Below are 24,842 nucleotides of genomic sequence, written 5' to 3' on the forward strand. Positions count from 1 at the left end.
TCCGTAATAGATTATTATAATTAAGTCCCTTAACCCTTAAGTAATATAAGGCAATTCTCGGATTGAGCTTTCAAAGCGCATAGTCATAAACAGAAATAAATACAACTCTGCTTCATAGTATATACAGTTATTGATTTATGCTTTTTGTCAGCTGGTTTTGTTTACATTTTCTGGTTTGTGTACGATATACAAACCGTACGTTTTAATTAAGTTTTTTTTGAAAAAGTGTAAAGTTATACCACTGAGAAAAATACTAATAAAATTCAGGTTAATACAAATTCCTATTACCAGCTGTTAAAATGTAAAAATAGCACATATTATAATATAAACACGGTTAATTGTACCTATTCGATGCGATAACGACAAATCGATATTAATTCAGAAAGATGTTTCTGTAGTTACAATTTATTTATTTTACAGCTAAGAAACTTGAAGAATATTGACGGAATCAAGTTATAGTGATTTTGAATAAAGTGAAAGTTATAAAATTCTACTTAGAATAAAAAAATACGTTATGAATTCTGTTTTTCAAAATGATGTAATTATATAAACGATAGAATGATACGGGTTAAAGGAAACAACTTTTTATACATACATATGTAAATAATTGACTAGTTTCTTAACTACTAATTTTAATAATAATTAGCCAAGTATATGCTAACTGAAAAGACTGGCAGACGACACCAAAACTAGAGAGTTAATATAAGAATGTAGGTAGTAAACACTGCTAACTTTGCTAGTAATTTTTTAACAAAATGTTAGTTGTACTAACAGCATTAAAAGCACTAAATATGTACATCAATGTACTAGGTTCAAGTGGACGAACAGTATCAACAATCAGTCGGAACTGTAACCGAACCGTATTCCGATTTATGTATATCTGCCCAGGAACGTTTTGCTCGGTAGTATTCCTCTCAATTATTTGTGAAATATTTTGTCAACAAAAACAACCCTTGTGTGGAAAAAGACAAATTAAATAAAAAATTTTAACAAAAATAGTTTCTTATTATTACGGGATCGCCTCGGTGTGACCATCCGAAAAATCACTGGTTTTCGCGTTTTTTTTTTGTTTAATGTTGAAATTAACTAATCGGTCCGGTTTTTTTATAAATAAATACATTCATGACGAATACAAAATGATTTTTTTTATATCCGTTTATTGGGTGTATAATAGTTAAATAAATTCTATGACACGTAAAAAAAAAAGGTTCTGTACGATGTCCACGATTGCGGCCGCAGTTTTGGTCTATAACAAAAATTTCAAAAAGATTATTAATCTCTAAGAAAGTTGCTATCGCGCTATGGAAGCTTTTTTTGTTTTTTGAAATTTGACAAAATGGCGACGGTTTGAACAAAAACTATAAAAGTTTAGCCCTTTTTTCGACAGTTTTTCGTAGAAAATGGGCAGATTTCAAACAAAAAAATAAAAGCTTCCAGCGCGATAGCGAATGACGTAAAAAATGTTATCTTCAAAACTCTTATTTTGAGAGTGTAAACCGTTTTGAAAAACACCATTTTGAGATTAAAGATTGGGGTCGCCATGTTCCCCACTCTGTTCCCTTTCTACAAAAAACGCTGTAGCGACCGTAATAATTTAAATTTCGATTTCAAAATTTTAGAGAATGTTTATTGTAGTGTATACTATCCGATAATGCAACGCGATTTCTCACACTGAGACGATCACTTAATATGTAGATATTTTGCGAGCTTTCACTACTGAGGCAAATAAACCGATTGAACTGATTCTAGTGAATATAGTATGTATCGATAGAAATATCCTGCTAACGCTGTTGGCGCTTTCCTATGTATGAATAATGAATCGTATGGGCTATTTTAAGTGAACCTATTGGGTTGCCCACTTTGATGATCTTCGGTCAGCATCCAATACAAAACCCTGTATTTATACATACTTTCGGTTATTTAGATCTTTGCGACTAAAGAACCAAGTATAATGGAGGATTCAAGGCCAATACACACTCGTAATAAAAATAGAGTTCTTGAGACGAAAATTAAACAATGATAATACCCTAAGAGAACCGAGTTAATATAGTATATGCCTACGTTGTAAAAAGGCTACCCCTACACTAGCCAGGTTAGATTTTACAGAATCACCTTGCAAAACTGTTTTAATGACTGATGCACTGCGAAACTTTCATTTTTTGTTTACAGTAGATGGGACGGTCTAATAAACATGGACAAAAAGTCTCGAAAGAGTTATACCTTAGCTACATACATATGAAACTATGTTTTTTCCTTTATATATTCCGAAATTTACTTCAGTTTAACAACACCATAACAAAAGAAACTGAAGATCGAGAACAGTTTCCATACACAAACAACATTTTGGGCTCAAAATCGCAACGTCAGAGTTCAGTAGAAAGTGGAAAAGATAAAAACGCTGGCAGACAAAACAACCAAATAAAAACAACGAAGGGAAACTAAGAAAAAAGTTAAAAAGCACACAAAACTAAAACCGATATTGCATACAAATTAATTGAAAGAAGCTGCACCGATTGTACATATGTATGTGGCGGGAGTAGCGCAAAAACGGCATCAATCCAAAGGCGACTCATCCAGCAAAACCAACCCATACATATGTACACGCTACTAGGCAGCTAGCGATCGCATCCCAACACAACAAAGCAAACACATACTCATTCAGCCAGTCAACGAATACAAGCAAGAGCCACAGCCAGGTCGCCGCCGGGCCAAACCTCATCAGCCGCTAAAGATCTTACCAGCAGCGGCAAGTCATCAACAACGCACTAAACGAACGGGCAACCAGCCTGCCAGCCGATTGTCATTTATACATTCATACAAACAAACCAACTCGTAGTTGACGATCGCCAACAACGATCAGCTCAAGTGGCAGGTGATGTAGGGGGTAGCGCACCTTATAAATACCGGCACTGTTGTTCTGTGTACTCAGTTAATATTGAACGGTGCTATAGAGAACAACGTGTGAACTCAACAAAACTAAAACTGCGTTACTCGTTGACTACGAAACTTTGGGATTTCAAAGTGATCTGGAAAAATATTGCAGAAAGAAATATATATAGAAACGAAAAGCAAACTTTATAGACTTGTGAGCATTTCAAAAGAAAATTGCAAACCAGTATTTTGCAAGTAACTCTTGCTTTATAATTACGGTAATTAAACAATTAAGACAGTGTAAAAAGTGCATAGTGAAGAAAAAACTATTCGAAAAAAGAGATTCAAACTGCAGCTGGTGACAATTTTTTAGACATTACCAATTAAACTATCTAGTCATATTTGAGTGATTTTCTTTTCATTATTATTTTAGTGTCTATTTTGGTGAACATTTCACTTTTGGGTGAAAATCGCTAGCAAAAGATGTTGCGTGGTAGCTTTTTAGTGTTAACATTACTCCTAACGCTTGGATACCTGCGGGCGCTGCCATATTACGGCGAGTAAGTAGATACATATTTATAATTTTACAAATATCTAAGTTGCGCATAGCCAACAACATGCGCTCTGCACTATGTATAATAACGGTGTATATACATAAATAGCAATTAGCATTGCATTAGTGGCTTTATGTGCAACAAAAATGTTTGTGGGATTGCGGTTGTAAGAAATACATACATAGATCAAAATTAGTGCTGTTCTTATTTGTATTGAATATTGAATATTTCGAAGATACTACTTTCGAGGGGTTTTTAATTCAAACCTATGTATCTTAATATATAAATTAAAATAATAATTGGTAAAAGGTTGAGAGCAAGCAATTTTCATGTGATTTATTTATTTTTTGTTTTATTTTTTTCATGTTTTTTTTTTTCCGTTGAATTTTGGTTCAAACTCATATATAATTGTAATATTAACTAGTCTGAAATAAAGTAATTTTAATTTAAGTTTTTTTTAATATAATTTGTGAACTACTTATCATGGGTCAAAAATCGATTTGAAACTGAAAATTAAGTTCGTTAAGTTTTATCTGTTTTTTGTAACCTCTAAGCAAATGTTAGAATTTTTCTGGATATACTTTATTGCCACGGATAATCAGGAAAGGTTATAAAATTGGACTCACGCCCACAAAATTTAATCATAATTGGTTATACTAAATTAATTATATATTACTACATACATAAATATATACATTGTATGTATGTGCTATTTAAGGTGAAACGTTAAAAATCAGAAGAAAATAATTACGAGTACCTTGTTTATAACAACACTTCTCAACAAATCCAAGGAAAAAATTTGAGCCTGTGGTGTATTTGAGTTCAATATTGTATCTATGTCAATATTTTTATTATTAAGGGGGTATTCTGGTCTAGAAGCATGAATTTCAGGTAATTTTTAAAGTGTCGTAAAAAAAGGCAATTAAGATTTTTACTATCCATTTTTTTATTAGTTATTTGTTAATTTTAGAAGAGTACAGAAAAAAATTAAAAACTAAAAAAAAGTAAAAAATTTCAAAAATTATGAGCTGACGAAGGCGGGGGGTTGTCAAAAATTTCCACGTGACCATACCCATGATTTCAACCCACCTAGTTATCGGAAACCAAAAAAAAATATTATTAATCTAGAATAATGGCGCAATGACCGGAACTACGGAAAAGTGGGAAAAAATTTTTTCCACAAAATGGCGACCGCCTGAAAAAAAAGTTTTTTTGGATAATTTTTTCTGACAGTTTCGAATTTTTTAAAAATAATAAAAATAAAAATTTAGGTATGGGGCTATTTCCAACCATAGACAAGCCTATAAAGAAGACTCTATAAAAATTTCAAGTAAATCGGTCCAGTAGAACCTGAGAAATCGTGGGTATCTTTCCGAAAAAGTCAGTTTTGAGAAAAACGCGTTTAAAGCTTAGGAGACAATTCTAGTGAACACGGACGCCACGTCACAAAATCGGCTGTATCTCTGAAAATAAGTCGAATTTTGAAAAATCCGTCCAAGGTCACATTTTTGAAAGTCTAAACTTTCAAGATATGCAAAAAAAACATAGACAAGAATACCCCCATAACATGTACGAAAAAGAGTATAGAAATTTAGTAAATTTTTTTGATAGTTAAAGTTGCAAATATTAAGTTTTTAATTATTAAAATAGTTTTAAAAAAATATTTTTCGGATATATTTACTAAAAGAGTGAAGTAAAACTTATTTCTTTATTTTTTGATGAGTTGTTTATTTCTTCAGACATATCTAACATAAATTATTATTATTTTTTTTTAATTTGTCAAGGCAGTTTTGTCATTTTCTCTACTGAATATAAATTTCTTGAATGGATTAATTTGCTCCACAGTTTATATACATTTCAATATTCTGCTAATTCTATAGCAAAAATTTTAAGTATCAAAGAAAAAAAATATTCAATAAATAAGAACAGCCCTAGTGAATATGTATGCTATTATGTTAAATTATTTAGTAACGTTATCAATCTGTATGCTTAAACATACAAATCATAATTGAATTTGTTCAATACATAATTTGACATTTCCATCAGCCATTATCTACTCATACAAATAATATATGTATGTACAATAGTTTGTACATACATACATATAAGAATAGCAATACTAACCCCACATTTGCACAAATCATAAACCACACACATGCATACATATAATACACTTAACAGCTTATCACAATGTTTTCTTCGAATCAATCTATCTGGAAATTTCTTAATTTGTAATTTATAGTGTGAGTTAATGGAGGGATCATTTCCATTTAAAGTGAAATGCATGTGGCAGCGTAATTGAAACACTTAGTCACAATTGCAGTATGCAAACTCTATATTAGATGAGTTACTCTTTAGTTTTACTTAATTTAATAGCTAACGAAAACAATTTCGTAGTTAGTGCAGAGTTTCAATTAATGTGAATTAAGGTGGGAACAGATTAAAGATCACGCTATCTACAACTATCAGTCAAGCGAATTGAAACGCATGTCGGGGAAATAAATAAGAGCATGAAAATACGCTAAATGAATTCTAAATGTGCTATATAAATGAATAAATACAACTTTTGCGGATCTAACTAACGCAGAATGGAAAAAATATAAAACTAAAATTTTGATAGAATTACATACAAATATTTTTGAACATATATGTATGTACATATTATACATACATTAATGGATATGGGTGTATCAAATTCTATATATTTTTGTACATATACGTTTATATCACTTTAAGCAGTTTTTTTTTTGCTTAAAAATTTTCGGCACATTTCTGGTTATAAAAGTTTAAAAGCCGGTGTGTCATGCATTTCAAGTACAATTTAGCGCTTTGGACCAAAAATGAGGGGAAAAACGTCAATTTAATTATTTTCATTCGTTAAATCGGCTTTTGCGTATTAAATTTGCCAAATTACAGAATATTTGTAAAGGAAATATTTCGGCCATAAAAAACACATATTTTTTCTAAAAATATAATATTAACATTCAAACATTTATTTTTTTTTTTGTTAAATTGGAACTAGTTTAGTTTAATATGTATTTGTGAACTAAATTATTGAATTTTTAATACGAATGCCGTTTATAAATTATGTTTAAAACTAAGAAAGACTAAGGCAGACGACGATCACCACAATCGTTAGTCGACATTACCTGAATTAAACAAGAATCTTTTTCCGTCTGAGAGTTGACAACTCGACAGCATTAATCAAAAAAATATTCGGAAATATTTTTCCACAACAACGACATATGTACATATATATACATTCTATGGAACTACATACATTTGGCTCGTTTTATTTAAAATCAAATCGATCAAAATTTGTCATACTTTTTTATTTTGTGAAATATCGAAAACAATTGTAAAAAATATTGAAGAACACCGATCGTATTTATTGCAAAATTCTTCATTCATAAATTGCACATTCTAATTTTACGAAGTATGTAAGCTTTTAGATTTTTTTTATACCCTGAACAGGGTATATTAAGTTTGTCACGAAGTTTGTAACACCCAGGAGGAAGCGTCGGAGACCCTATAAAGTGTATATATAAATGATCAGTATGATCGGAGCGGAGTCAAAGGCTTGTATAGAAAACTTTCGCATTTGCCTTGTGGTATCTTCACGAAATTTGAGATGGATTACTGCTTAAGGTAACAATATAATCTTCGAAAAAATTGTTCAGATCTGATTACCATGGCATATAGCTTCCATACAAACTGAACACATAGTTACTAAAAGAAACGCACCTGTGAAGGGTATATTAGCATCGTTGCAGTCGAAGTTAACGTTTTTTCTTGTTTCAAATTTTTTTTTGTCTATTTGATGTTTAACTAAAACCCGTATCAAGGCTGCGTGCAACATATTTTTACGTTTTTTAGTGTTGATTCATTAAAATATGCTAATTCCAACATTCACAAACTATTCTAAATGCAAAATGAAAACAAAATAAAAGCAATTGTCGTACATACCACTGCGGGCAAAAAATAGTAAGACATTTTAATTTAAATTTCGCACAAAAATCCAATCGTCGAAACATTTTTTCAATCAGTGACATCTGTGCCAAATGTCACATCAAAATTAAAATTAATTTTAACCATTAGTGTTAAGTAAATGCGTGTCTTCCTGAAGCACATAAAGCGCATTCGGAAATTTTTACGATGAGTGAAATTATTCAAGAAAGAATTCAATTAAATTTTGTATGTGGAATCAAATTTCTGGTGCCGAAACATTCAAAATGTAGGAAAATGCCTTCGGTGATAATTGTTCGCGAGCAAGTGTTTTTGATTGGTACAAATTATTCAAATAGGGTTGAGAAGGCGTTGACGAAGAATCAAGTACCGGACGGCCATCAACATGAACTGATAATCAACACGTCAATAAAATAACAGAACAGTCAAAGATTTTACTGGCATCGTTGGAATATCGGTAGGATCAGTGGAAGCCATTTTGAAAGATCATCGGTTCCAAAATCACTCATTTTTTCAAAAAAACGTCGTCGCTTTTACGTCTGTGAAACAATCCTTTCCGACTACCAGGATATCATAAAACGTACTGGCGAAGAGTTTTGGATCCACACATGCTTACGACCCGTAAACAGACGAATACTGTGGCAGAAGTGCGCTGAAGTCGAAAACCACGTCAAAAATCAAGATTATGTTGACAGTTTCTTCTTCCGAATTCCTTTCGTCCTGCCAAACTGTCAACAAGAAATACTATTTGAGTGTTCTGCGTCGTTTGCGCGAAGTTATTCGTAAAAAGAGGCCGGAATTATGGGCCGGCAACTCTTAGTTTTTGCACCACGATAATGTACTGACTCATACTGCATTGATTCTTCGTGAGTTTTTTGCCAAATTTTCAACCAATATCGTGCCACAACCACCGTATTCGCCTGATTTAGCTCCCTCTGACTTCTGACTATTCAGCAAATTCAAACAACCGTCCGATGAACCGTTTTGAGTCTATTGAAGGCATTAAATGCGCATTAAAAATTAAACGCAATTAAAATTGACATTAACAACTGCTTCGTGGATTGAAAAAACGTTGGCACAAGTGTATAGAGGGCAAGGGGGATTACTTTGAGGGGGTCGATATAATAAATTAAGAATTTTAAAATTTTTTGCTCATAGTAGTATATGTATTTACTTTTGACTACAAGTTCATTATAAATCCTCTGAAAATAAGCAATTCACTAACAAAGCATTAGTTATTTCTTTAAAAAAAACAAAAACGTTTCTCGAAGCTTCAGTAATATAAATATGTAAATGAACCCACACTTTCTTTTAAATATTCATATGTAAATCTTTCCTGTTTTGTATACAAATATGTATAAATATATATAGAGTTTATAATTAATATGGAAGTACATAGATAAAATAAAGTAAACAAATTTCAGTGGAATTAGCCTTTCACTGCAACTGTTGCATAAATCTGTCATAAAATTAATTTTAATAATTAAGCAATAAAATTGCTTCAAACAAAACGAAAATGGTTAAAAAATTATATCAGTGACGAAAAATAATATGCATTTAAATACATACATACACACATTTTATGCAAATAAGGAGCTGTGTTGGTGTTTCTTTCGTTTCTTCGTTATTTTCCAATGCATGTACGACTTTCTTCTTTTCATACCATCATAAGGTACGTTTGTGTAACTATTGAAGTCGAAAAAAATTGAGTTGTCGCCGCTTTTGTTTTTAGTTGTCACACATTTTCTGCATTTGTATAGTTCATTGGCACTTCTTTTATTTTTTTTTTCCATTTATTATACTCTGTACATACATACATATACATTGAATTTGCTACAAAGTTCGTAATAGCCACAAAAAAATTCGGCGACCCTATAAAGTATATACATACATATGTATATAAATGACCAGCGTGACGAACTGAGTCGATTTGGCTATATCTGTCTGTTTGTCCATCTGTTCGTTTGTATAAAATGTCCGTCTGTTTATGGTGTAGTCCCTCATTTTTTGAGATATCGATCTGAAATATTCACACGTCCCAGGAAGATGCTCATTAGTCGGAACCACCACCGACATCGAGTCAAACTCAAGCCCTTGAAGAGAAACCTTTTTTATTTGACAAGAGCACATTGTTCAGATTGAATTAATATCGCTTATAACTGCCATAAAACCGAAGTTAACTTTTTTCTTATTTTCTTTTTTAATTTTAACACATTTCTTGGAACCGGTGAAATTTTGGCAGAAAAGAAGAAACACTAACATTTACGACCACAAATATCAACATATCGAATAAGGTCGTAAAATGCAAAGGGGCGCAAATAAGTCAAATACATACTATATGTACATACATATGTATGTATATATGTATCATATTGAGTTTTAATCGTCACTTCTTGTTGCATTTTAAAGTATTGTTTTTAAGAATTTCTGACCTCGTTGAATTGCAGCTTAGTAACGGTTTATTTACGAATGGCGCAGCAGCAGCAGCTGTGCCGCTGTTGCACCAAACTCAATGCAGTTTAACTAAATTGACAGCGTCTACTTATCTGCAGAGGGGCATATCCACAGGTAGAACTTCCGTTTATACTTATGTACATACATATACTTATATATGCATATACTTATGTAAGTATGTATGTATGTGTGCGCAAAGATCACTTAGTTCGAGGGTACCAACTTGCAGCTTGCTGTCAGTCTATCGCTGTAGCCTTTAGCGTGCTTCGTAGCGCTTGCAAATCATGCAAATCTTAGCGTTTTTGCGCTTCTTCACTGCGGACAACGCGTTTACGGTCAACTTTATTTAAATTTGTATTTCCTGACAACGTTGTTTTATTGTTCTGTGTACGAGAAGTATGTACCTATAAGCGCTCAAACACACTTTTTAGTGTTGTATTAATGGCTTTTTCTGCTACAAACTAACTGTCAGGGCACGACTTTTACGAAGGGGGGCCAACAATATATTTTAAAGTGGGGCACCGGGTCTCTTTTGTGCTGTTGGTTTCGAAGTTGTGTTGCCTTTATCTATGTATGTATTTGCTGAGTAAACAATAAAAACATGAACCATGCAAACGAAACCAACAAAAGCATTATTTTTGTGTTTTTGTGTCTGTGTAATTTTCAGGCTATGCTTAGCGTTTATTATTTAGCACTCTCTTCCAATTAATGTAGTACTGCTGTTCCACACAGTAAATTCTAGAAAGGTACATCCATGCTTTGGCTTACGTGGCTTGAGCAAGAACGGTTTTGGCTAAATTTACGATTTACAGTTTATAATCAGACGGATTCAAGGCGTACTGCCAATGATGGCAAAAATTAACACATCGTATGTATATACTTACATATGTATGTATATGTATATGCATATATCTGCTTGCCAACGTGATGTAAAGCGTTTTAGTCAGTGGCAATGGAAATTTACGGAAGTTTGTTAGCACAATGAATTTATAGTTTTCACACATAGTACATATGTACATACATATGTATGTAGTATATGCAAATGTGTATGATTCCGTTTACCATTTAAAAATAATTTTACTAAAATGCTTATGTTTATATTTAATTTAGCTGCAAATCGCAATAATTTGGCGATTATGGCCGGCTATAGAGATCCCAAACAAAAGAAGTGTATTTCCGTGTTTAGTAAGTTAGCAGAAAGTAAACCCAACATACTTTTGTGGACCAAAGCAAAAGATTTTTAGTTAATCTGTCTGTCTATTATGAGCTTCTATATAATAGTTTTAAGTTCTTTATATCCACAGTAATTTGCATTTTTCGTCTTCGGTGAATGCTGGTAGATTGCGTATTTCTCAAGAAGATTGCTGTTTACGAGGTTTAAATAAAGTTTTTTAAGTTCTGTAACAATATAAAATCACTATAATTTATGGATTGATATTATGTTTGTCCATGGGAAGATATAAAGCTTAATATTGTCCAGTAGTTGCTTAAAACATTTTTTTGAGCCTAATGTTTGACTAATATTTTACCCAAATTCCGTCCATATCATTATTTATTTTAACTCCTCGACGCTATTTCTGTTGATTATTCAAAATATGCGGTGCTTTCATTTTATTTTAATTTTACATGTGTTTTTGTCTAATCTTTTCTTTAAACTTATTTCATACAAAGACATTCTTTTGGTCCTAAAATTTATTAGATTTGGAAATAGAAACTTCGAAATAATATCTTTATAAAAGTTCAGCTAGGTGCTTTTATCAATAGGAAACGTTTTTTGAATCGTCGCGTTACCTTTATATTTTTTAGTAACACTTTTTTTTGACCCAGTTAAGTCCAGATCTACTGGCTTGAAAATTTTGGTTTCACTGTTTGCAATTAAATAAATACAGATATTTTAATAATTTAATTACTAAAAATATGCCTCTTTTAAGCGTAAATTTTCAAAAGAGTAATTCGAGTTTTTGTCGTGTTATAGGCGAGCTTGTAATTTAACATTAACTGCGCTTAGTTGACACAGTGTACAAACCCCACTTATCGCAATTTGTATATAATGTCCCCTTGTTTTCCAAAGAGAATACGTGGAAAAGTGTGCCGATAATAATTGCATTACGCTTACAAATATTAACTAAAATGCCTTTCATATTAATTGCACTTAATTTAAGTGCTTTCATATTTATTTTCATTATTTATATCCACTACTTATTTGCAATTATGTATATTAGTGCGAAAAAAATATTTTTTCAGCTATTTTAATTTTCAGGTCACACAAATTTTTAGGTTGGTATTATGCTTTTAAGTTTTTGTTTATGTAAATTATTTATACATACATATGGGTTAACTATATTTGGTAGGTTTGTTAATCTTATAATAATAATAGTAGTTCTAATATGGCAAATACCTAGCCAAAAAAATTTATAGGAAATGTAATGCTTAATAATTGCTTCCACAATATTGCATTTGAAAGGTATTGTCGAATTTAGTTGAAAATATAATAAAAAATAAAAATGCTTATAGCATAAAATAATTAAATTCATAGAACAAAATACACCGCAACTAGACTTTTTGTTTCTTTCACCAATAAAAAGAATATTCTTGTTTATTACTTAAAACTTCACTAAGCATGAATAATAGAATATTTTCATACATTTTTACGTTTACCAAAATTGGTAGCCAAATGTCAACGCAGTGCAAGGAAAAACGAATTAAAATGCACAAAGAGGCACGTGCTTTGTCACAGCGTGACTCATAATTTTAATTATTTTGTGATTTTATGTTTGAATAAATCTTATGTGTGAATGTTGTGCACAATAAAAGAGAATTTCAATTATAAAAGTCAGCCAAAGTGATTTATATGCAAATGACAAATAAATAACAAACGTATATGTGTATGTATATAAGTATGTTAGTTCTTTAAACTTTGAAAGGAAGTAACATTTAAATACCTGGACTCATCAAAACTTTAGGAGCCACAATTTTTCAAGCTTAAATGTAGATTATCTAGAGCGTATGTGTGTTTGTAAACACACTGTGACGAAATATAACGAAAATTTTATATGGCATTCATGCCAAAATCTGTACATGCAAAAGTAATAACAAAATTTTAAAAATCATTTTACGATTTAACATTGTGTAAAATTTTATTAAAACTGTTTCCACTTAACACTATTATTTACGCAACGCTTTTTGATATTTCAGAAGTCAAAAAAAGAAAAGGTTATCAGCTTATTAGAATTTTGATCACATTTTTTATTGTTTCTAATTCTCTGTAAGTGAAGTGAGACAAAAAAGTAACAGAAAAATTGTACGCAATGAATAATAAAAATATATTGTAGTTTGATGTGTCAACTTATACACAGAGGTGGCTCGAGACGCTAGTTGAGGGGGTATTTAATTAAACTATTAGAGAATGAAAATCAGCTTAATATTTTATACATATGTATTTTTATTTTCAGGAAAAATTTTTAATTTATTTTTATCAAAATTTTTCGAAACGTTAAATTGATAAAAGTAAAACTATAAATTTTAAAACATTTCTTCTAAGTGTTTTTTATTTTCTTGAAAAAATTTGGCTTTAAAGCATTGAATTTTATTTTCTTATATTATTTTTACTAATGAAATTCATATTTTTAATTCATAAATTCATAATAGTAAATCAGCTTGTAACCCAAAATGCTATGACACTGTGTACTTGACTTTAGAAACAAGCTTTATAGTTTGCACGATTTTTTGAGGCTTTTGTTTTTCTATCCAAATATTTTTTGTTTTACAATCGACATTTTCTAACTCTTTTCCGAAGATTTCAAATTTTTATCATATTGTTATATTATGTTATAATTTTTATAGTACATATAAAGAAATATATAAATATTTGTATACATAAATACAGTTAAAAAGAGTGAAAAGTTCGCAAATTCCACGTTTTTTGGATGTGTCATTAACGACTATACGTACTGTCATTATTTCTTTCACTTGCAAATTTCGACTGCGGTTTGATTTTAATATGGTTATCATGATTATGTATCTGGAATACAGAATATTCATTATTTTTTTTAATAACAAGAAACACCCTTAGCTGCTCAGTAATTATTCTGGTCACATAACTTGGCACACAAAATCGTATTTAGTATATAAATTCCAAATAAATTTTGCTTATGCTCACATACATACATATATTTTATATAATTTGAGTATGTATTGTATACCATATATAATATATATACAAACTTGAAATAACAAATGTTGATTTGAAAATATAGAAAACAAATACATACATTACATTTTTAAAGGATTACAGCAGATTTTTACAGAAAAACCATGAGCTATGTAACAGGAGAAGGTGACAATGTTAATTAGTAGAATACAGTAACTTATAGAGGAATACTGTTAAATGTATGTTTATTATTGTCATTTCCATGTTATTTTTATAATCTGTTAATTAACTTTTGCTTCTTCTATATCTTTCAAATTTCCCTGCTGTTGTTTTATACCACTTTAAAAATAATCATGTTTTAGTTAAGTCACACACACACAGAGGTCACAATCTAGTGATCAGTGTCGTATATACGAACCACCCTTTTGGAAGAGTTTTTCTTTTTTCTAGTGTGTGTGAATAACAAAATTTTATAGACTGAAAATCTATTGTATTTTAAATTATAGTTAAATTATATTTGAACTATGTACTATCATATACTGTTTTAGAAAGTCTGGAACTAGATAAGAGATTATATTTATAGGAACCTTCCAGATTTTATTTCTAATTTCTTTCATTACTTGCAAACATACATACACACATACATACAAACATATGTACAAACATGCTTTCAAAGAAAACACTAAAGTAAAATAAATTCATTCTAACAAATACATACATACATTGATATTAAAACATGCCTAGAGATGCATTAAAGTAACGCTTGAATACAAAACACATAAACAAATTTGCATTTTATTTCAATATTCGTAGTTTTGCGCATCTACATCATATCACTACACCGTTACAACACCGTCTCTTACAACCCATACCATTAATACCATTCGCACCACTACCACCCGCACCCGCTGTTGACACACAAGTAGTAGAAATTGTTGAACCACAAGCGCAAGCGCAATCAACTGGTGGATATCCAAATATTTGGCAAAATTTTGCTAATTCATATCCTTTAAATCTGGTTTCTAGTAATTTCGATGAAGAAGCCGAATTTGTGCCGCTCGAACAACAACAGCAGCAGGGACGTGCCGGTTCACCGCATGTCAGAGAGAAACCATTTGGTAAGTAACGGATTGATTTTGTATCAAATTGTAATTGAAGATATTCGTATTTTTTAAATACTAAATGCGAATTTGATTTAGATAACAACAATTTTTAATATGGAGTTAAGATTTCACTGCTCGTAAATTTTTTCATCTCGAATTAAGTATACAAATATAAGATAAGAAAAGGCAAAGAGTAGATCAGTGCTTTTTACTTTTAGAGTATTAAAATAATTCCATTGTTGTTTTACTCGTATTTATATATCTTTTGCTGTTTCTAACAAAAATATTTCTGAAATACCATTAAAAAGTACAGACAAACTTCTATTCATATAATTTTACTATTGCGTATGTATATGTATACATATGTACCTATTTCTTTATATGTACTTATATATTAATTATATTTATTTCACAGATGTGGATGTTGTGACCAGTGAGATTAATGGCGGCAATCAAGGCCCTGGCGTGTTTTTCCAGCAATCATTCCCCTTCCTCGGAAATGATTTCTTTAATTCGTTTGGTGGTTTTGGTTTCGGTGGTATCCCACAGGAACACTGGTGGAAGGGGTAAGTGCCATTTTAAAATAATTTATTATAAAAATAGTGGAGTAGGCATAATTAGGTTAATTATTATACTTAGGACCGTTTTCTGAATGTCTGGTTAGCAACCATCTGTCTGTTAAGATCGGGTTAAATTAACCAAAACTCCTTCTTTCGGTAAAGTTAATGTGTTAAGACGCATTTAAGATTTACTAATGTGAATTACATTAAAATTTTAAAAATACATTATATACAGCAAAAATTAATATGGTTTTTTGGAAAATATCATCTGCACAAATTTGCCTTTGATTGGTCCATTAAAATTGCACACGCAAATCGAATTCATAACATGAGAAAAAACCCAGACTGTTACAATTTTTTTAAGTTCGTTTGAAGTTTGAACTCTTTGTTGAATTAGTGTGTGTTTGACTGCTGTTTAGAACACGAACAGTTTGGCGATTTTTACCAAGGAAAAATTTCAAGTTTGATTGAAATTTTTTGTTTCCAATGCAGTCATGGCTATTGAATCGTTAAAAATGCTACAGAAGCGACACAAAGCATTTAGTGAAGATCGTGAAGTCATCGGACACTTGCTTCATGGGAGTCATCCATCGAACTCTGTTAATGACATAACATCAAAATTGTTAAAGAAACAGAGCTTGAAAATCTTTGTGTTGGTAATATAGAGATAGTAGAACATCTCTTATGGTTCGACAATTGGGGTCTGAAGCGTGTTATTGCTAGATCATAGAAGACCCGAATCTTTGCAAAAATTTCAGCAACTTAATCAAAAAAAATGCTTGACAGCATATTTATGTAGCTGAGGTCCCTATATATTCATCAAACACATCATTAATGGTTTTATGAATATAACGTCGAAACTGTCCAGCAGTCTAGTGATGGTGCTCTAAAAATGAGCCGAAACTGAAAAAAACCAAAACTCGCTAAAAGCGCTGAAATCCTGCCTTGTAGAAAAGGAAATTGGATTAAGCGTTGACGTGCTTGTATTGGCTCAAAAGAAGTTTATTTTGAAAGCGATAATTAAATTTAGTTTTAAAATACGTGAGTGGCATCACAATGAAAATGTGTGAAATGTGAAAATGTGTGACCTACTCGGTCTTAAAAATTGTAACTCTATAACACCCATATTTGTTTGTTTAACAATCGATAAATATTAAATACTTCTCATAATAACTTTATTGTTAAACAAAATTTATCCATTGTCAACGTTCGCTCTAAAAGCAAAACTCACAGAGAAATTTTTTGTTAAACAAAACAGAAATATGAGAAGGAATGATATGTAAAATAAACAAAATAAAACACCAAACAACAACAAAAAAGTAACATTGAATGAGGCTCATTGACATCAAACAGAGATAATTTCGCCATTTACCAATTGCAAAGTGAAATCGCTCACTGTCAATTTACACACTTCTTCACAACCCATATTGAGTGGACGGTCAGTGGAGAAGCAAAACGCCTAGCTTATGGGGTTATACATGTATGTATGATAGAGCGACTGAATTTTTAATGACACACAATTGTTTAGCATATACATACATACATATGTATGTATTCCAGTTCTAGCATATGGATGTAGTAATGTAGACATATAAAGTTTAAAAAGATGAAGGTACTTGTATCCCAGTAAATATTGCTGTGGTCACAAAAAAGAATATCACGAAATACAAAGTATTTGCTTTTTAACTTTCTAGAAAATTATATTTATTTTGTTAATGCATATTGTAGCATGGGATTAGTGGTAAGTTTAACCTTACATATAAAGACAATGAAAGTACAGTATGCACCTGTTAACCGCAACCATTGACTACTACATACATACATACTGAGGTGCGCAATTAGTTGATTGGTTGACTTGCACTAAATAGTTACTTTCTAAAATAACAATGAAAGCATAACAAATATGATTAACAATTTAAACATATTTTGGAATAGAGCCACATTCAAAGTAAAACTGAGAAAATTAAAAAAAAAACCATGTAAAATAAAAATTTTCTATAAGCTTAAAATTTTAATACAATATAGAGTACAGTTAGGTTGGGTAAGGCCGTTAGATTGATCCTAAAACGATGAATCTTCCTTGGTTAGATATGCGTTCCAAAGGTGGAACACCAGATGCTCATAATACATTGAGGAAGCGGTTTAAACTTAGCACAGAATCGGTTAAAATTAATCCCAGCAACTTCGTTACGTTCACCAAAGGTGTGTGCCGAGATATTTCAATCTCAATCTGGCAAAAGGCGGGCAATAGAGGAAGAATTGTCAGGATGATTCCACCTCTCCTGTCCATACAGCTTTGGTAAAGAGTCTATTGAACAATGTTCAGTCAGAGCACCTACAATTGAGGCGATATTGCCTTTGCTAAGACTTAGTAATTCGGAGCCTTCTTACGGTTCACTGTGAACGCAACTAGATAGCAGTCTCCACCGCTAAGCATCTACCAGTTATGTCTACAAGTCCCAACGTTATTGGGATTGGGACTCCATAAAACATTATTAATAATATAAAATAGTTGCTAATCAAATAAATTTTATAAAAATCTGCTATATGTATTGGGTTAAGCTAAAAAATATAGATATTCATTAGAAAATTTATTAATCTACTATTAAATATAGTGTATACTCGTATATGCACATTAGGGTGTCCGTTATTTTTCAAGTTGAATTTTTTTATACAAAGGCTAGCTAAAGTTTCAGGGTTTGCCCTAAAAAAGGTTCCAACTTAAAATTTTTCTTATGGTACGCTATCCATGCTGTTAACGCTGTGAAAGTTAAAAAATTTAGGTTATATTTCATCGATAGAGGAGGCTTAATAAAATTTATTGCTTTAAGCTTTGAGAACTTAAAAGTTCAAGTATTGCGCTTTTATGGGTTATGGTTATCAGTTAATTAAAAATGAAAATGAAGAATTAGAAGTCTTGAGACTCTTCATAGGCTCCTGGTTTAACGAACCTCTAGAGAACTTCACCTACTTTGACAAATTTTTGTTCAGGCGAGACACACTCTCGCCTAAATTGGCTTGTAAACACACGATATTGATTGTTTGACAGAAAACTAAACATAAATTTAATTGTTTGGTAAACTTTTTTTCTAAAAAAAATAACCTACAACTTTTAAAATATTATATTCTATTTCAAAATGTTCCTCCGCTCTACTAAAAGGTCTTAATGATTTTTTCTTAAAAATATTCCTTTACAAGTTTTACGCAGTTAAAATTATGCATCAAATGTACTCACTTAGCATTCAGGTATACGTTCCACCATGTCGTATGAGCAACACAGAAAGTATAAATCACTTGTATGAATGCTCAGTGCATTTGATATATTCATATAACTTTTAAAAGAATGGTTTTATTAAAAGAATCATTAAGACGTTTTTTGTAGAGATAAAAATCTGCTATTAGAATATATTTCAAAGTTGTAAGTTTATCTCATCTCATGGGAAAGTCCATTGTTATACATAAACATAAGAAATAAATGTACTTTTGTCACGGCTTAATTTCAAAATAAAGTGCTTGTATACATATATCGGGTGATTTTTTAAGAGCTTGATAACTTTTTTTAAAAAAAAAACGCATAAAATTTGCAAAATCTCATCGGTTCTTTATTTGAAACGTTAGATTGGTTCATGACATTTACTTTTTGAAGATAATTTCATTTAAATGTTGACCGCGGCTGCGTCTTAGGTGGTCCATTCGGAAAGTCCAATTTTGGGCAACTTTTTTCGAGCATTTCGGCCGGAATAGCCCGAATTTCTTCGGAAATGTTGTCTTCCAAAGCTGGAATAGTTGCTGGTTTATTTCTGTAGACTTTAGACTTGACGTAGCCCCCACAAAAATAGTCTAAAGGCGTTAAATCGCATGATCTTGGTGGCCAACTTACGGGTCCATTTCTTGAGATGAATTGTTCTCCGAAGTTTTCCCTCAAAATGGCCATAGAATCGCGAGCTGTGTGGCATGTAGCGCCATCTTGTTGAAACCACATGTCAACCAAGTTCAGTTCTTCCATTTTGGCAACAAAAGTTTGTTAGCATCGAACGATAGCGATCGCCATTCACCGTAACGTTGCGTCCAACAGCATCTTTGAAAAAATGGCGCTACATGCCACACAGCTCGCGATTCTATGGCCATTTTGAGGGAAAACTTCGGAGAACAATTCATCTCAAGAAATGGACCCGTAAGTTGGCCACCAAGATCATGCGGACCCGTAAGTTGGCCACCAAGATCATGCGATTTAACGCCTTTAGACTATTTTTTGTGGGGCTACGTCAAGTCTAAAGTCTACAGAAATAAGCCAGCAACTATTCCAGCTTTGGAAGACAACATTTCCGAAGAAATTCGGGCTATTCCGGCCGAAATGCTCGAAAAAGTTGCCCAAAATTGGACTTTCCGAATGGACCACCTAAGACGCAGCCGCGGTCAACATTTAAAATGAAATTATCTTCAAAAAGTAAATGTCATGAACCAATCTAACGTTTCAAATAAAGAACCGATGAGATTTTGCAAATTTTATGCGTTTTTTTTTTAAAAAAAAGTTATCAAGCTCTTAAAAAATCACCCGATAGTACGTTAGATCCTCGTGTTTAGGGCAATTGAAACTTCAGCGGACACCCTAATGTATATATATATATATTAAATAAGAATCAGTAGTTTAATAATAATTATTATAACATATTCTATATAATAATTTCATAAATGCAACGGACACACACTTTTTAACTAGTGTTGCTTAACGAGTACATACTGTAAATCTAAATCATCCGTGCGAAAATTCTACTACGCCTTAAGATAAATAAGGAATTATAAAATTTAAAAGAACATTTAGATGCATACATAAGTACGAGTATGTACTAACTATATAGGCATTACAAATCACTCAAGATTTTTTCCTGGGTTGTCAAAGCAGATGTCACCATACGCTTATGCAATCAAACGAACGATTAAGTAAATTGTTTCCTCCATTTCAATTAGTTTTGCGAAGATCGCTTTCATTGCAAAAATAAACTGGTTAATACACATATGTATATAAAGGGTGTCCCAAAATTACCGCAAGATTTAGATTTGTTACCATTTATGGCGGTGGTAAAGTGTTGACAACGTTTAAAAAACAATCGACAGCTGTTAGTTTAGACTTAGTAAAAATGATAGAATAATGTGTTTCCATTATTGAACAATATTTCAAAAATAATGAAAGTTCCAATGCTGATTTTTTAAGCAAAATCAAAGAATTTTCACCTTGATGGGTTTGCTAATCGCCAAAATTGCCGCTTTTGAGGTTCTGAAAACACAGATGTAAATATCGAAAAACAAATAAATCCACAATATGTTATAGTTTGGTACGGATTTGAAGTTGGAGGCATAATTGTACCACACTTTTTTCAATATACGGCTGGTCAAGTAGTGACTGTTACTGGCGCTTAATAACGCGACGTGATAATCTGTTTTTTTTTTTTTTGCCGGAAAATATTGATGTGGCCGATATGTAGTTTCAACAAGACGGTGTCACTTGTCGCACAGCCCGTGAAACTCTCCGTCACTTAATGCATGAGACATTTACAGATCGGGCAAACTTTCGTTTTAATGATCAGAATTGGCCTCCTACATCGTTTGATCTAACACCATTAGATGTCTTTTTAGCTTCTTATCTTAAAATAACAGGCCTATTGCAACAAGCACACAACCATGCGTACTTTAAAGGAGGATACTCAACGTTGCATGTGCATGGATAGTCGTGGAGAAAATTTTCCCGATATGGTATTCTATAAATAAGCCTATCCTATTTACCTTGTGACTCATTAGAAAAATTGCAATCAAAAGACTAAAAATTGTATTTTCTATTTAATTCCAATCTTGCCTTAATTTTGAAACAACCTTTAGATTTGCTCATATGTATGAACACACATACATACATATTTTTGAATGGATGTATATGTATGTAAGTATGCATATTCTTACTGCACTTCCATAGTAAATGTAGGAGTTAATTTAGTATACAAATAAACTTGCAAATGCACATTTATAAATGTATGAACATATGCCACATGCCACCTAAAAGAGAGAATAACGTAACATCATTTCTCATAAGTTTACAGGCGAAGGAAATACGATATAATAGAAACCACTAATATTGAAACAAAATTTGATTTTTGGTTAAACATAAATAGGTTATATGTTGGTTATGCTACATACATATGTATGTATGTATATGTATATGTATGTATATATAACATGGTGCAGTGAATCGAAAGGAGTAAAAAACTCAATTTCGGTTCTTTTGATGATACATTGTTTTGCATTTTAAGTGACGATATGTATGCGCATACATATATGAAATACATACTTATATGTACATATGTACATATGTATATCACACAAATGTAAAGCTCTTCTCACATTGGAACTTTGTAGAATTTTTATTTCTAAATTGCATGTGTCATTGACGCACAGCCTCCCCTTTCTATTTTACGGTCTCAGATTTGAGTATGTTCAAACTATTAACATGCATATTTACATAGTTGTATGTACCTATGTATATATTAATGTATCTGTACGTGTGCTAAATAGTTAACGTTAGCAAACAATGGACTTACTGTTACGTGCAAGCGGGTCTCCAATTTGCATGCATTAGTACTTAGAAATGTACGAGTAGCAGTTATTTGTACATATGTATGTATGTATGTGTAGTGTGGACGCGCCAATTTGCGCCTAGCCGGCAATTTTTCAACTTTCCCGCTAATTCGTGAAATTTCTGCTAATAAATGGGGACTAACAACACTACCGTTGCTGTTTTGGCAAACAATGCAGGGAGCTTTCACACTCACATACATACATACATAAATACATACAAGTATTTATGTGCATAAGTAGCAATTTCAATGCATTTGGAGTATAGTTATATTTACATAAATGTATGAAAGTATGTACATAAATGTCTAAAAGTACATTTGTCAATTATTATTGCACTTTGCCCACAGCTGCTGCATGCATATCTCGTTTATTTACATCAACAACAACAAAATTCAATTAAATGTGAGCCATTAGTTGCATACATGTTGTCAATTACACATACACATGCGCACATTTCGCATACTGTTTACAACAACAAATATTGAAAACAAAAACAAATAATACAAATCATAATAACCTGACCGGCCGGCAAATTGGCACAACGCTTAATGGTATACACATATTTACTATATATGCGTATACTTGAATGCACATATGCATATACGATAAAAATATGAATGTACATACATACATATGTATATCACCAAACCAAATATATTTTTATTGCACCATTTTGAAATTTTACAGTATTGTTCGAAGCGCTTGCTACTTTTGAACTATAAGCTTTCCACAAATTATCTCTCATATAAATCAAATAAGCTTAGGTATCTACATACCGACGGTTTTTTTATTTTTTCTTCTCAAGATAGATGTAATATTTATGCATGCAAAATGTTGATCGTGCGTACTCGTGTACATATGTATGTATGTATGTACTTATTTCTGGCTGCAATAAAAATCCTTAATGATGAACAAACTTTCACTACTTGTGTTTGAAGCAAAAACTAAAATAATATTCAAATATTAGTCAAATATTTAAATAGAAGGAAAAATGCAAAAAATATGAATATAAGTATATATAAAAAGTGCACATTCAATTTTTACATTTCGTTAAAAAAAGAGATTTTGGTTTCAAGTTTGGGTAAATTCGAAATATAACTTCCCTTCAAACTTAATGCTTCAATAAATGAAAATACACAATTATACGAGTATATGTATATACATTCATATGTAAATAGTCCCCCAATAATCATTGATTCTGTTCAAATTCTTCAATTTATGTTGAGTTTCTTCCATGTATTTCCATTGCATGCATTTGGAAAACCACCAATTTCGCCTGTTTACAAGCCAAGTGAGATTGTCAAGGTTTAAATTCTCTAGCGCTTGGTTAATAAGCTTGAGCCTGTAAACGTTATCTTGACCACTTAAAATTATGCGATTGGAGATGATTTTGGTTCACTTACGTCATAAGACTTTTTAAGGAGGAAAATCGATGCTTTCCAACAACATTTTTGTTATTATTTCAACTCCTAATTCGACTGGATCGTTATTCTTCTTCTTTACTGGCGTAGACACCGCTTACGCGGTTATAGCCCAGTTAACAACAGCGCGCCAGCCGTTTCTTCTTCTCGCTACGTGGCGCCAATGGGATATACCAAGCAAAGGCAGGTCCTTCTCCACTTGGTCCTTCCAATAGAGTGGAGGTCTTCCTCTTCCCCTGCTTCCCCCGGCGGGTACTGCGTCGAATACTTTCAGAGCTGGAGTGTTTTCATCCATCCGGACAACATGACCTAGCCAGCGTAGCCGCTGTCTTTTAATTCGCTGAACTATGTCAATGTCGTCATATATCTCGTACAGTTCATCGTTCCATCGGATGCGATATTCGCCGTGGCCAATGCGCAAAGGACCATAAATCTTTCGCAGAATTTTTCTCTCGAAAACTCGTAACGTCGACCCATCAGTTGTTGTCATCGTCCAAGCTTCTGCACTATATAGTAGGACGGGAGCTATGAGCGACTTATAGAGTTTGGCTTTTTTTCGTCGAGAGAGGACTTTACTTTTCAATTGCCTACTTAGTCCGATTAGCACCTGTTGGCAAGAGTTATTTTGAGTTGGATTTCGACGCTGGAATTATTGTTGGTGTTGATACTGGATCCAAGATAGACGAATTTATCTACGACTTCGAAGTTATGACTGTCAACAGTGACGTGGGAGCCATGTCGGGAGTGTCGACGACTGTTTGTTTGATGACAGCAGATATTTCGTCTTGCCCTCGTTCACTGCCAGACCCATTTGCTCTGCTTCCTTGTCCAGTCTGAAGAAAGCAGAACTAACGGCGCGGGTGTTGAGGTCAATGATATCAAACAGATTTTGTTATAGTAATGTTAAATTTAGTAATTAATCGAAGGAATAAGGAAAATAACATATTTGCCAAAATGGCGGTCTCTCACAAAAAAAAATCGAGTTTTGACCAAAATTTCGGACTTAAATTGTTTATAAAAAAAGTATTTTATTTGGCATTTGGAAATAAATATTTTTTTGCAATAGATAATACATATTGATTAGATGCATTATAAGATATATTTAGAATCTAAATTTTAGATATATTATGTAAACATTT

General features: G+C 31.9%; 1 protein-coding gene across 2 annotated transcripts in view; it reads left to right on the top strand.

Moving 5' to 3' along the window:
* The first annotated feature begins 247 nt into the window (after positions 1-247).
* LOC120768857 (transforming growth factor-beta-induced protein ig-h3) overlaps positions 248-24,842 on the top strand; it is a 28,885-nt gene continuing 4,290 nt past the window's right edge. The window contains exons 1-4 of one of the 2 annotated variants that reach the window (XM_040095623.1): positions 248-267; positions 3,305-3,431; positions 15,022-15,113; positions 15,514-15,664. In XM_040095623.1, the coding sequence (XP_039951557.1) occupies positions 3,355-3,431; positions 15,022-15,113; positions 15,514-15,664 (320 nt within the window). In that variant the 5' untranslated portion in view covers positions 248-267; positions 3,305-3,354. Of the gene's footprint in view, positions 268-2,921; positions 3,150-3,304; positions 3,432-15,021; positions 15,114-15,513; positions 15,665-24,842 lie in introns of those variants that run through there. The other variant, XM_040095615.1, reaches the window with a different exon arrangement.

The sequence above is a fragment of the Bactrocera tryoni genome, chromosome 1 (genome assembly GCF_016617805.1).
Source record: "Bactrocera tryoni isolate S06 chromosome 1, CSIRO_BtryS06_freeze2, whole genome shotgun sequence".
Lineage (NCBI taxonomy): Eukaryota > Metazoa > Arthropoda > Insecta > Diptera > Tephritidae > Bactrocera > Bactrocera tryoni.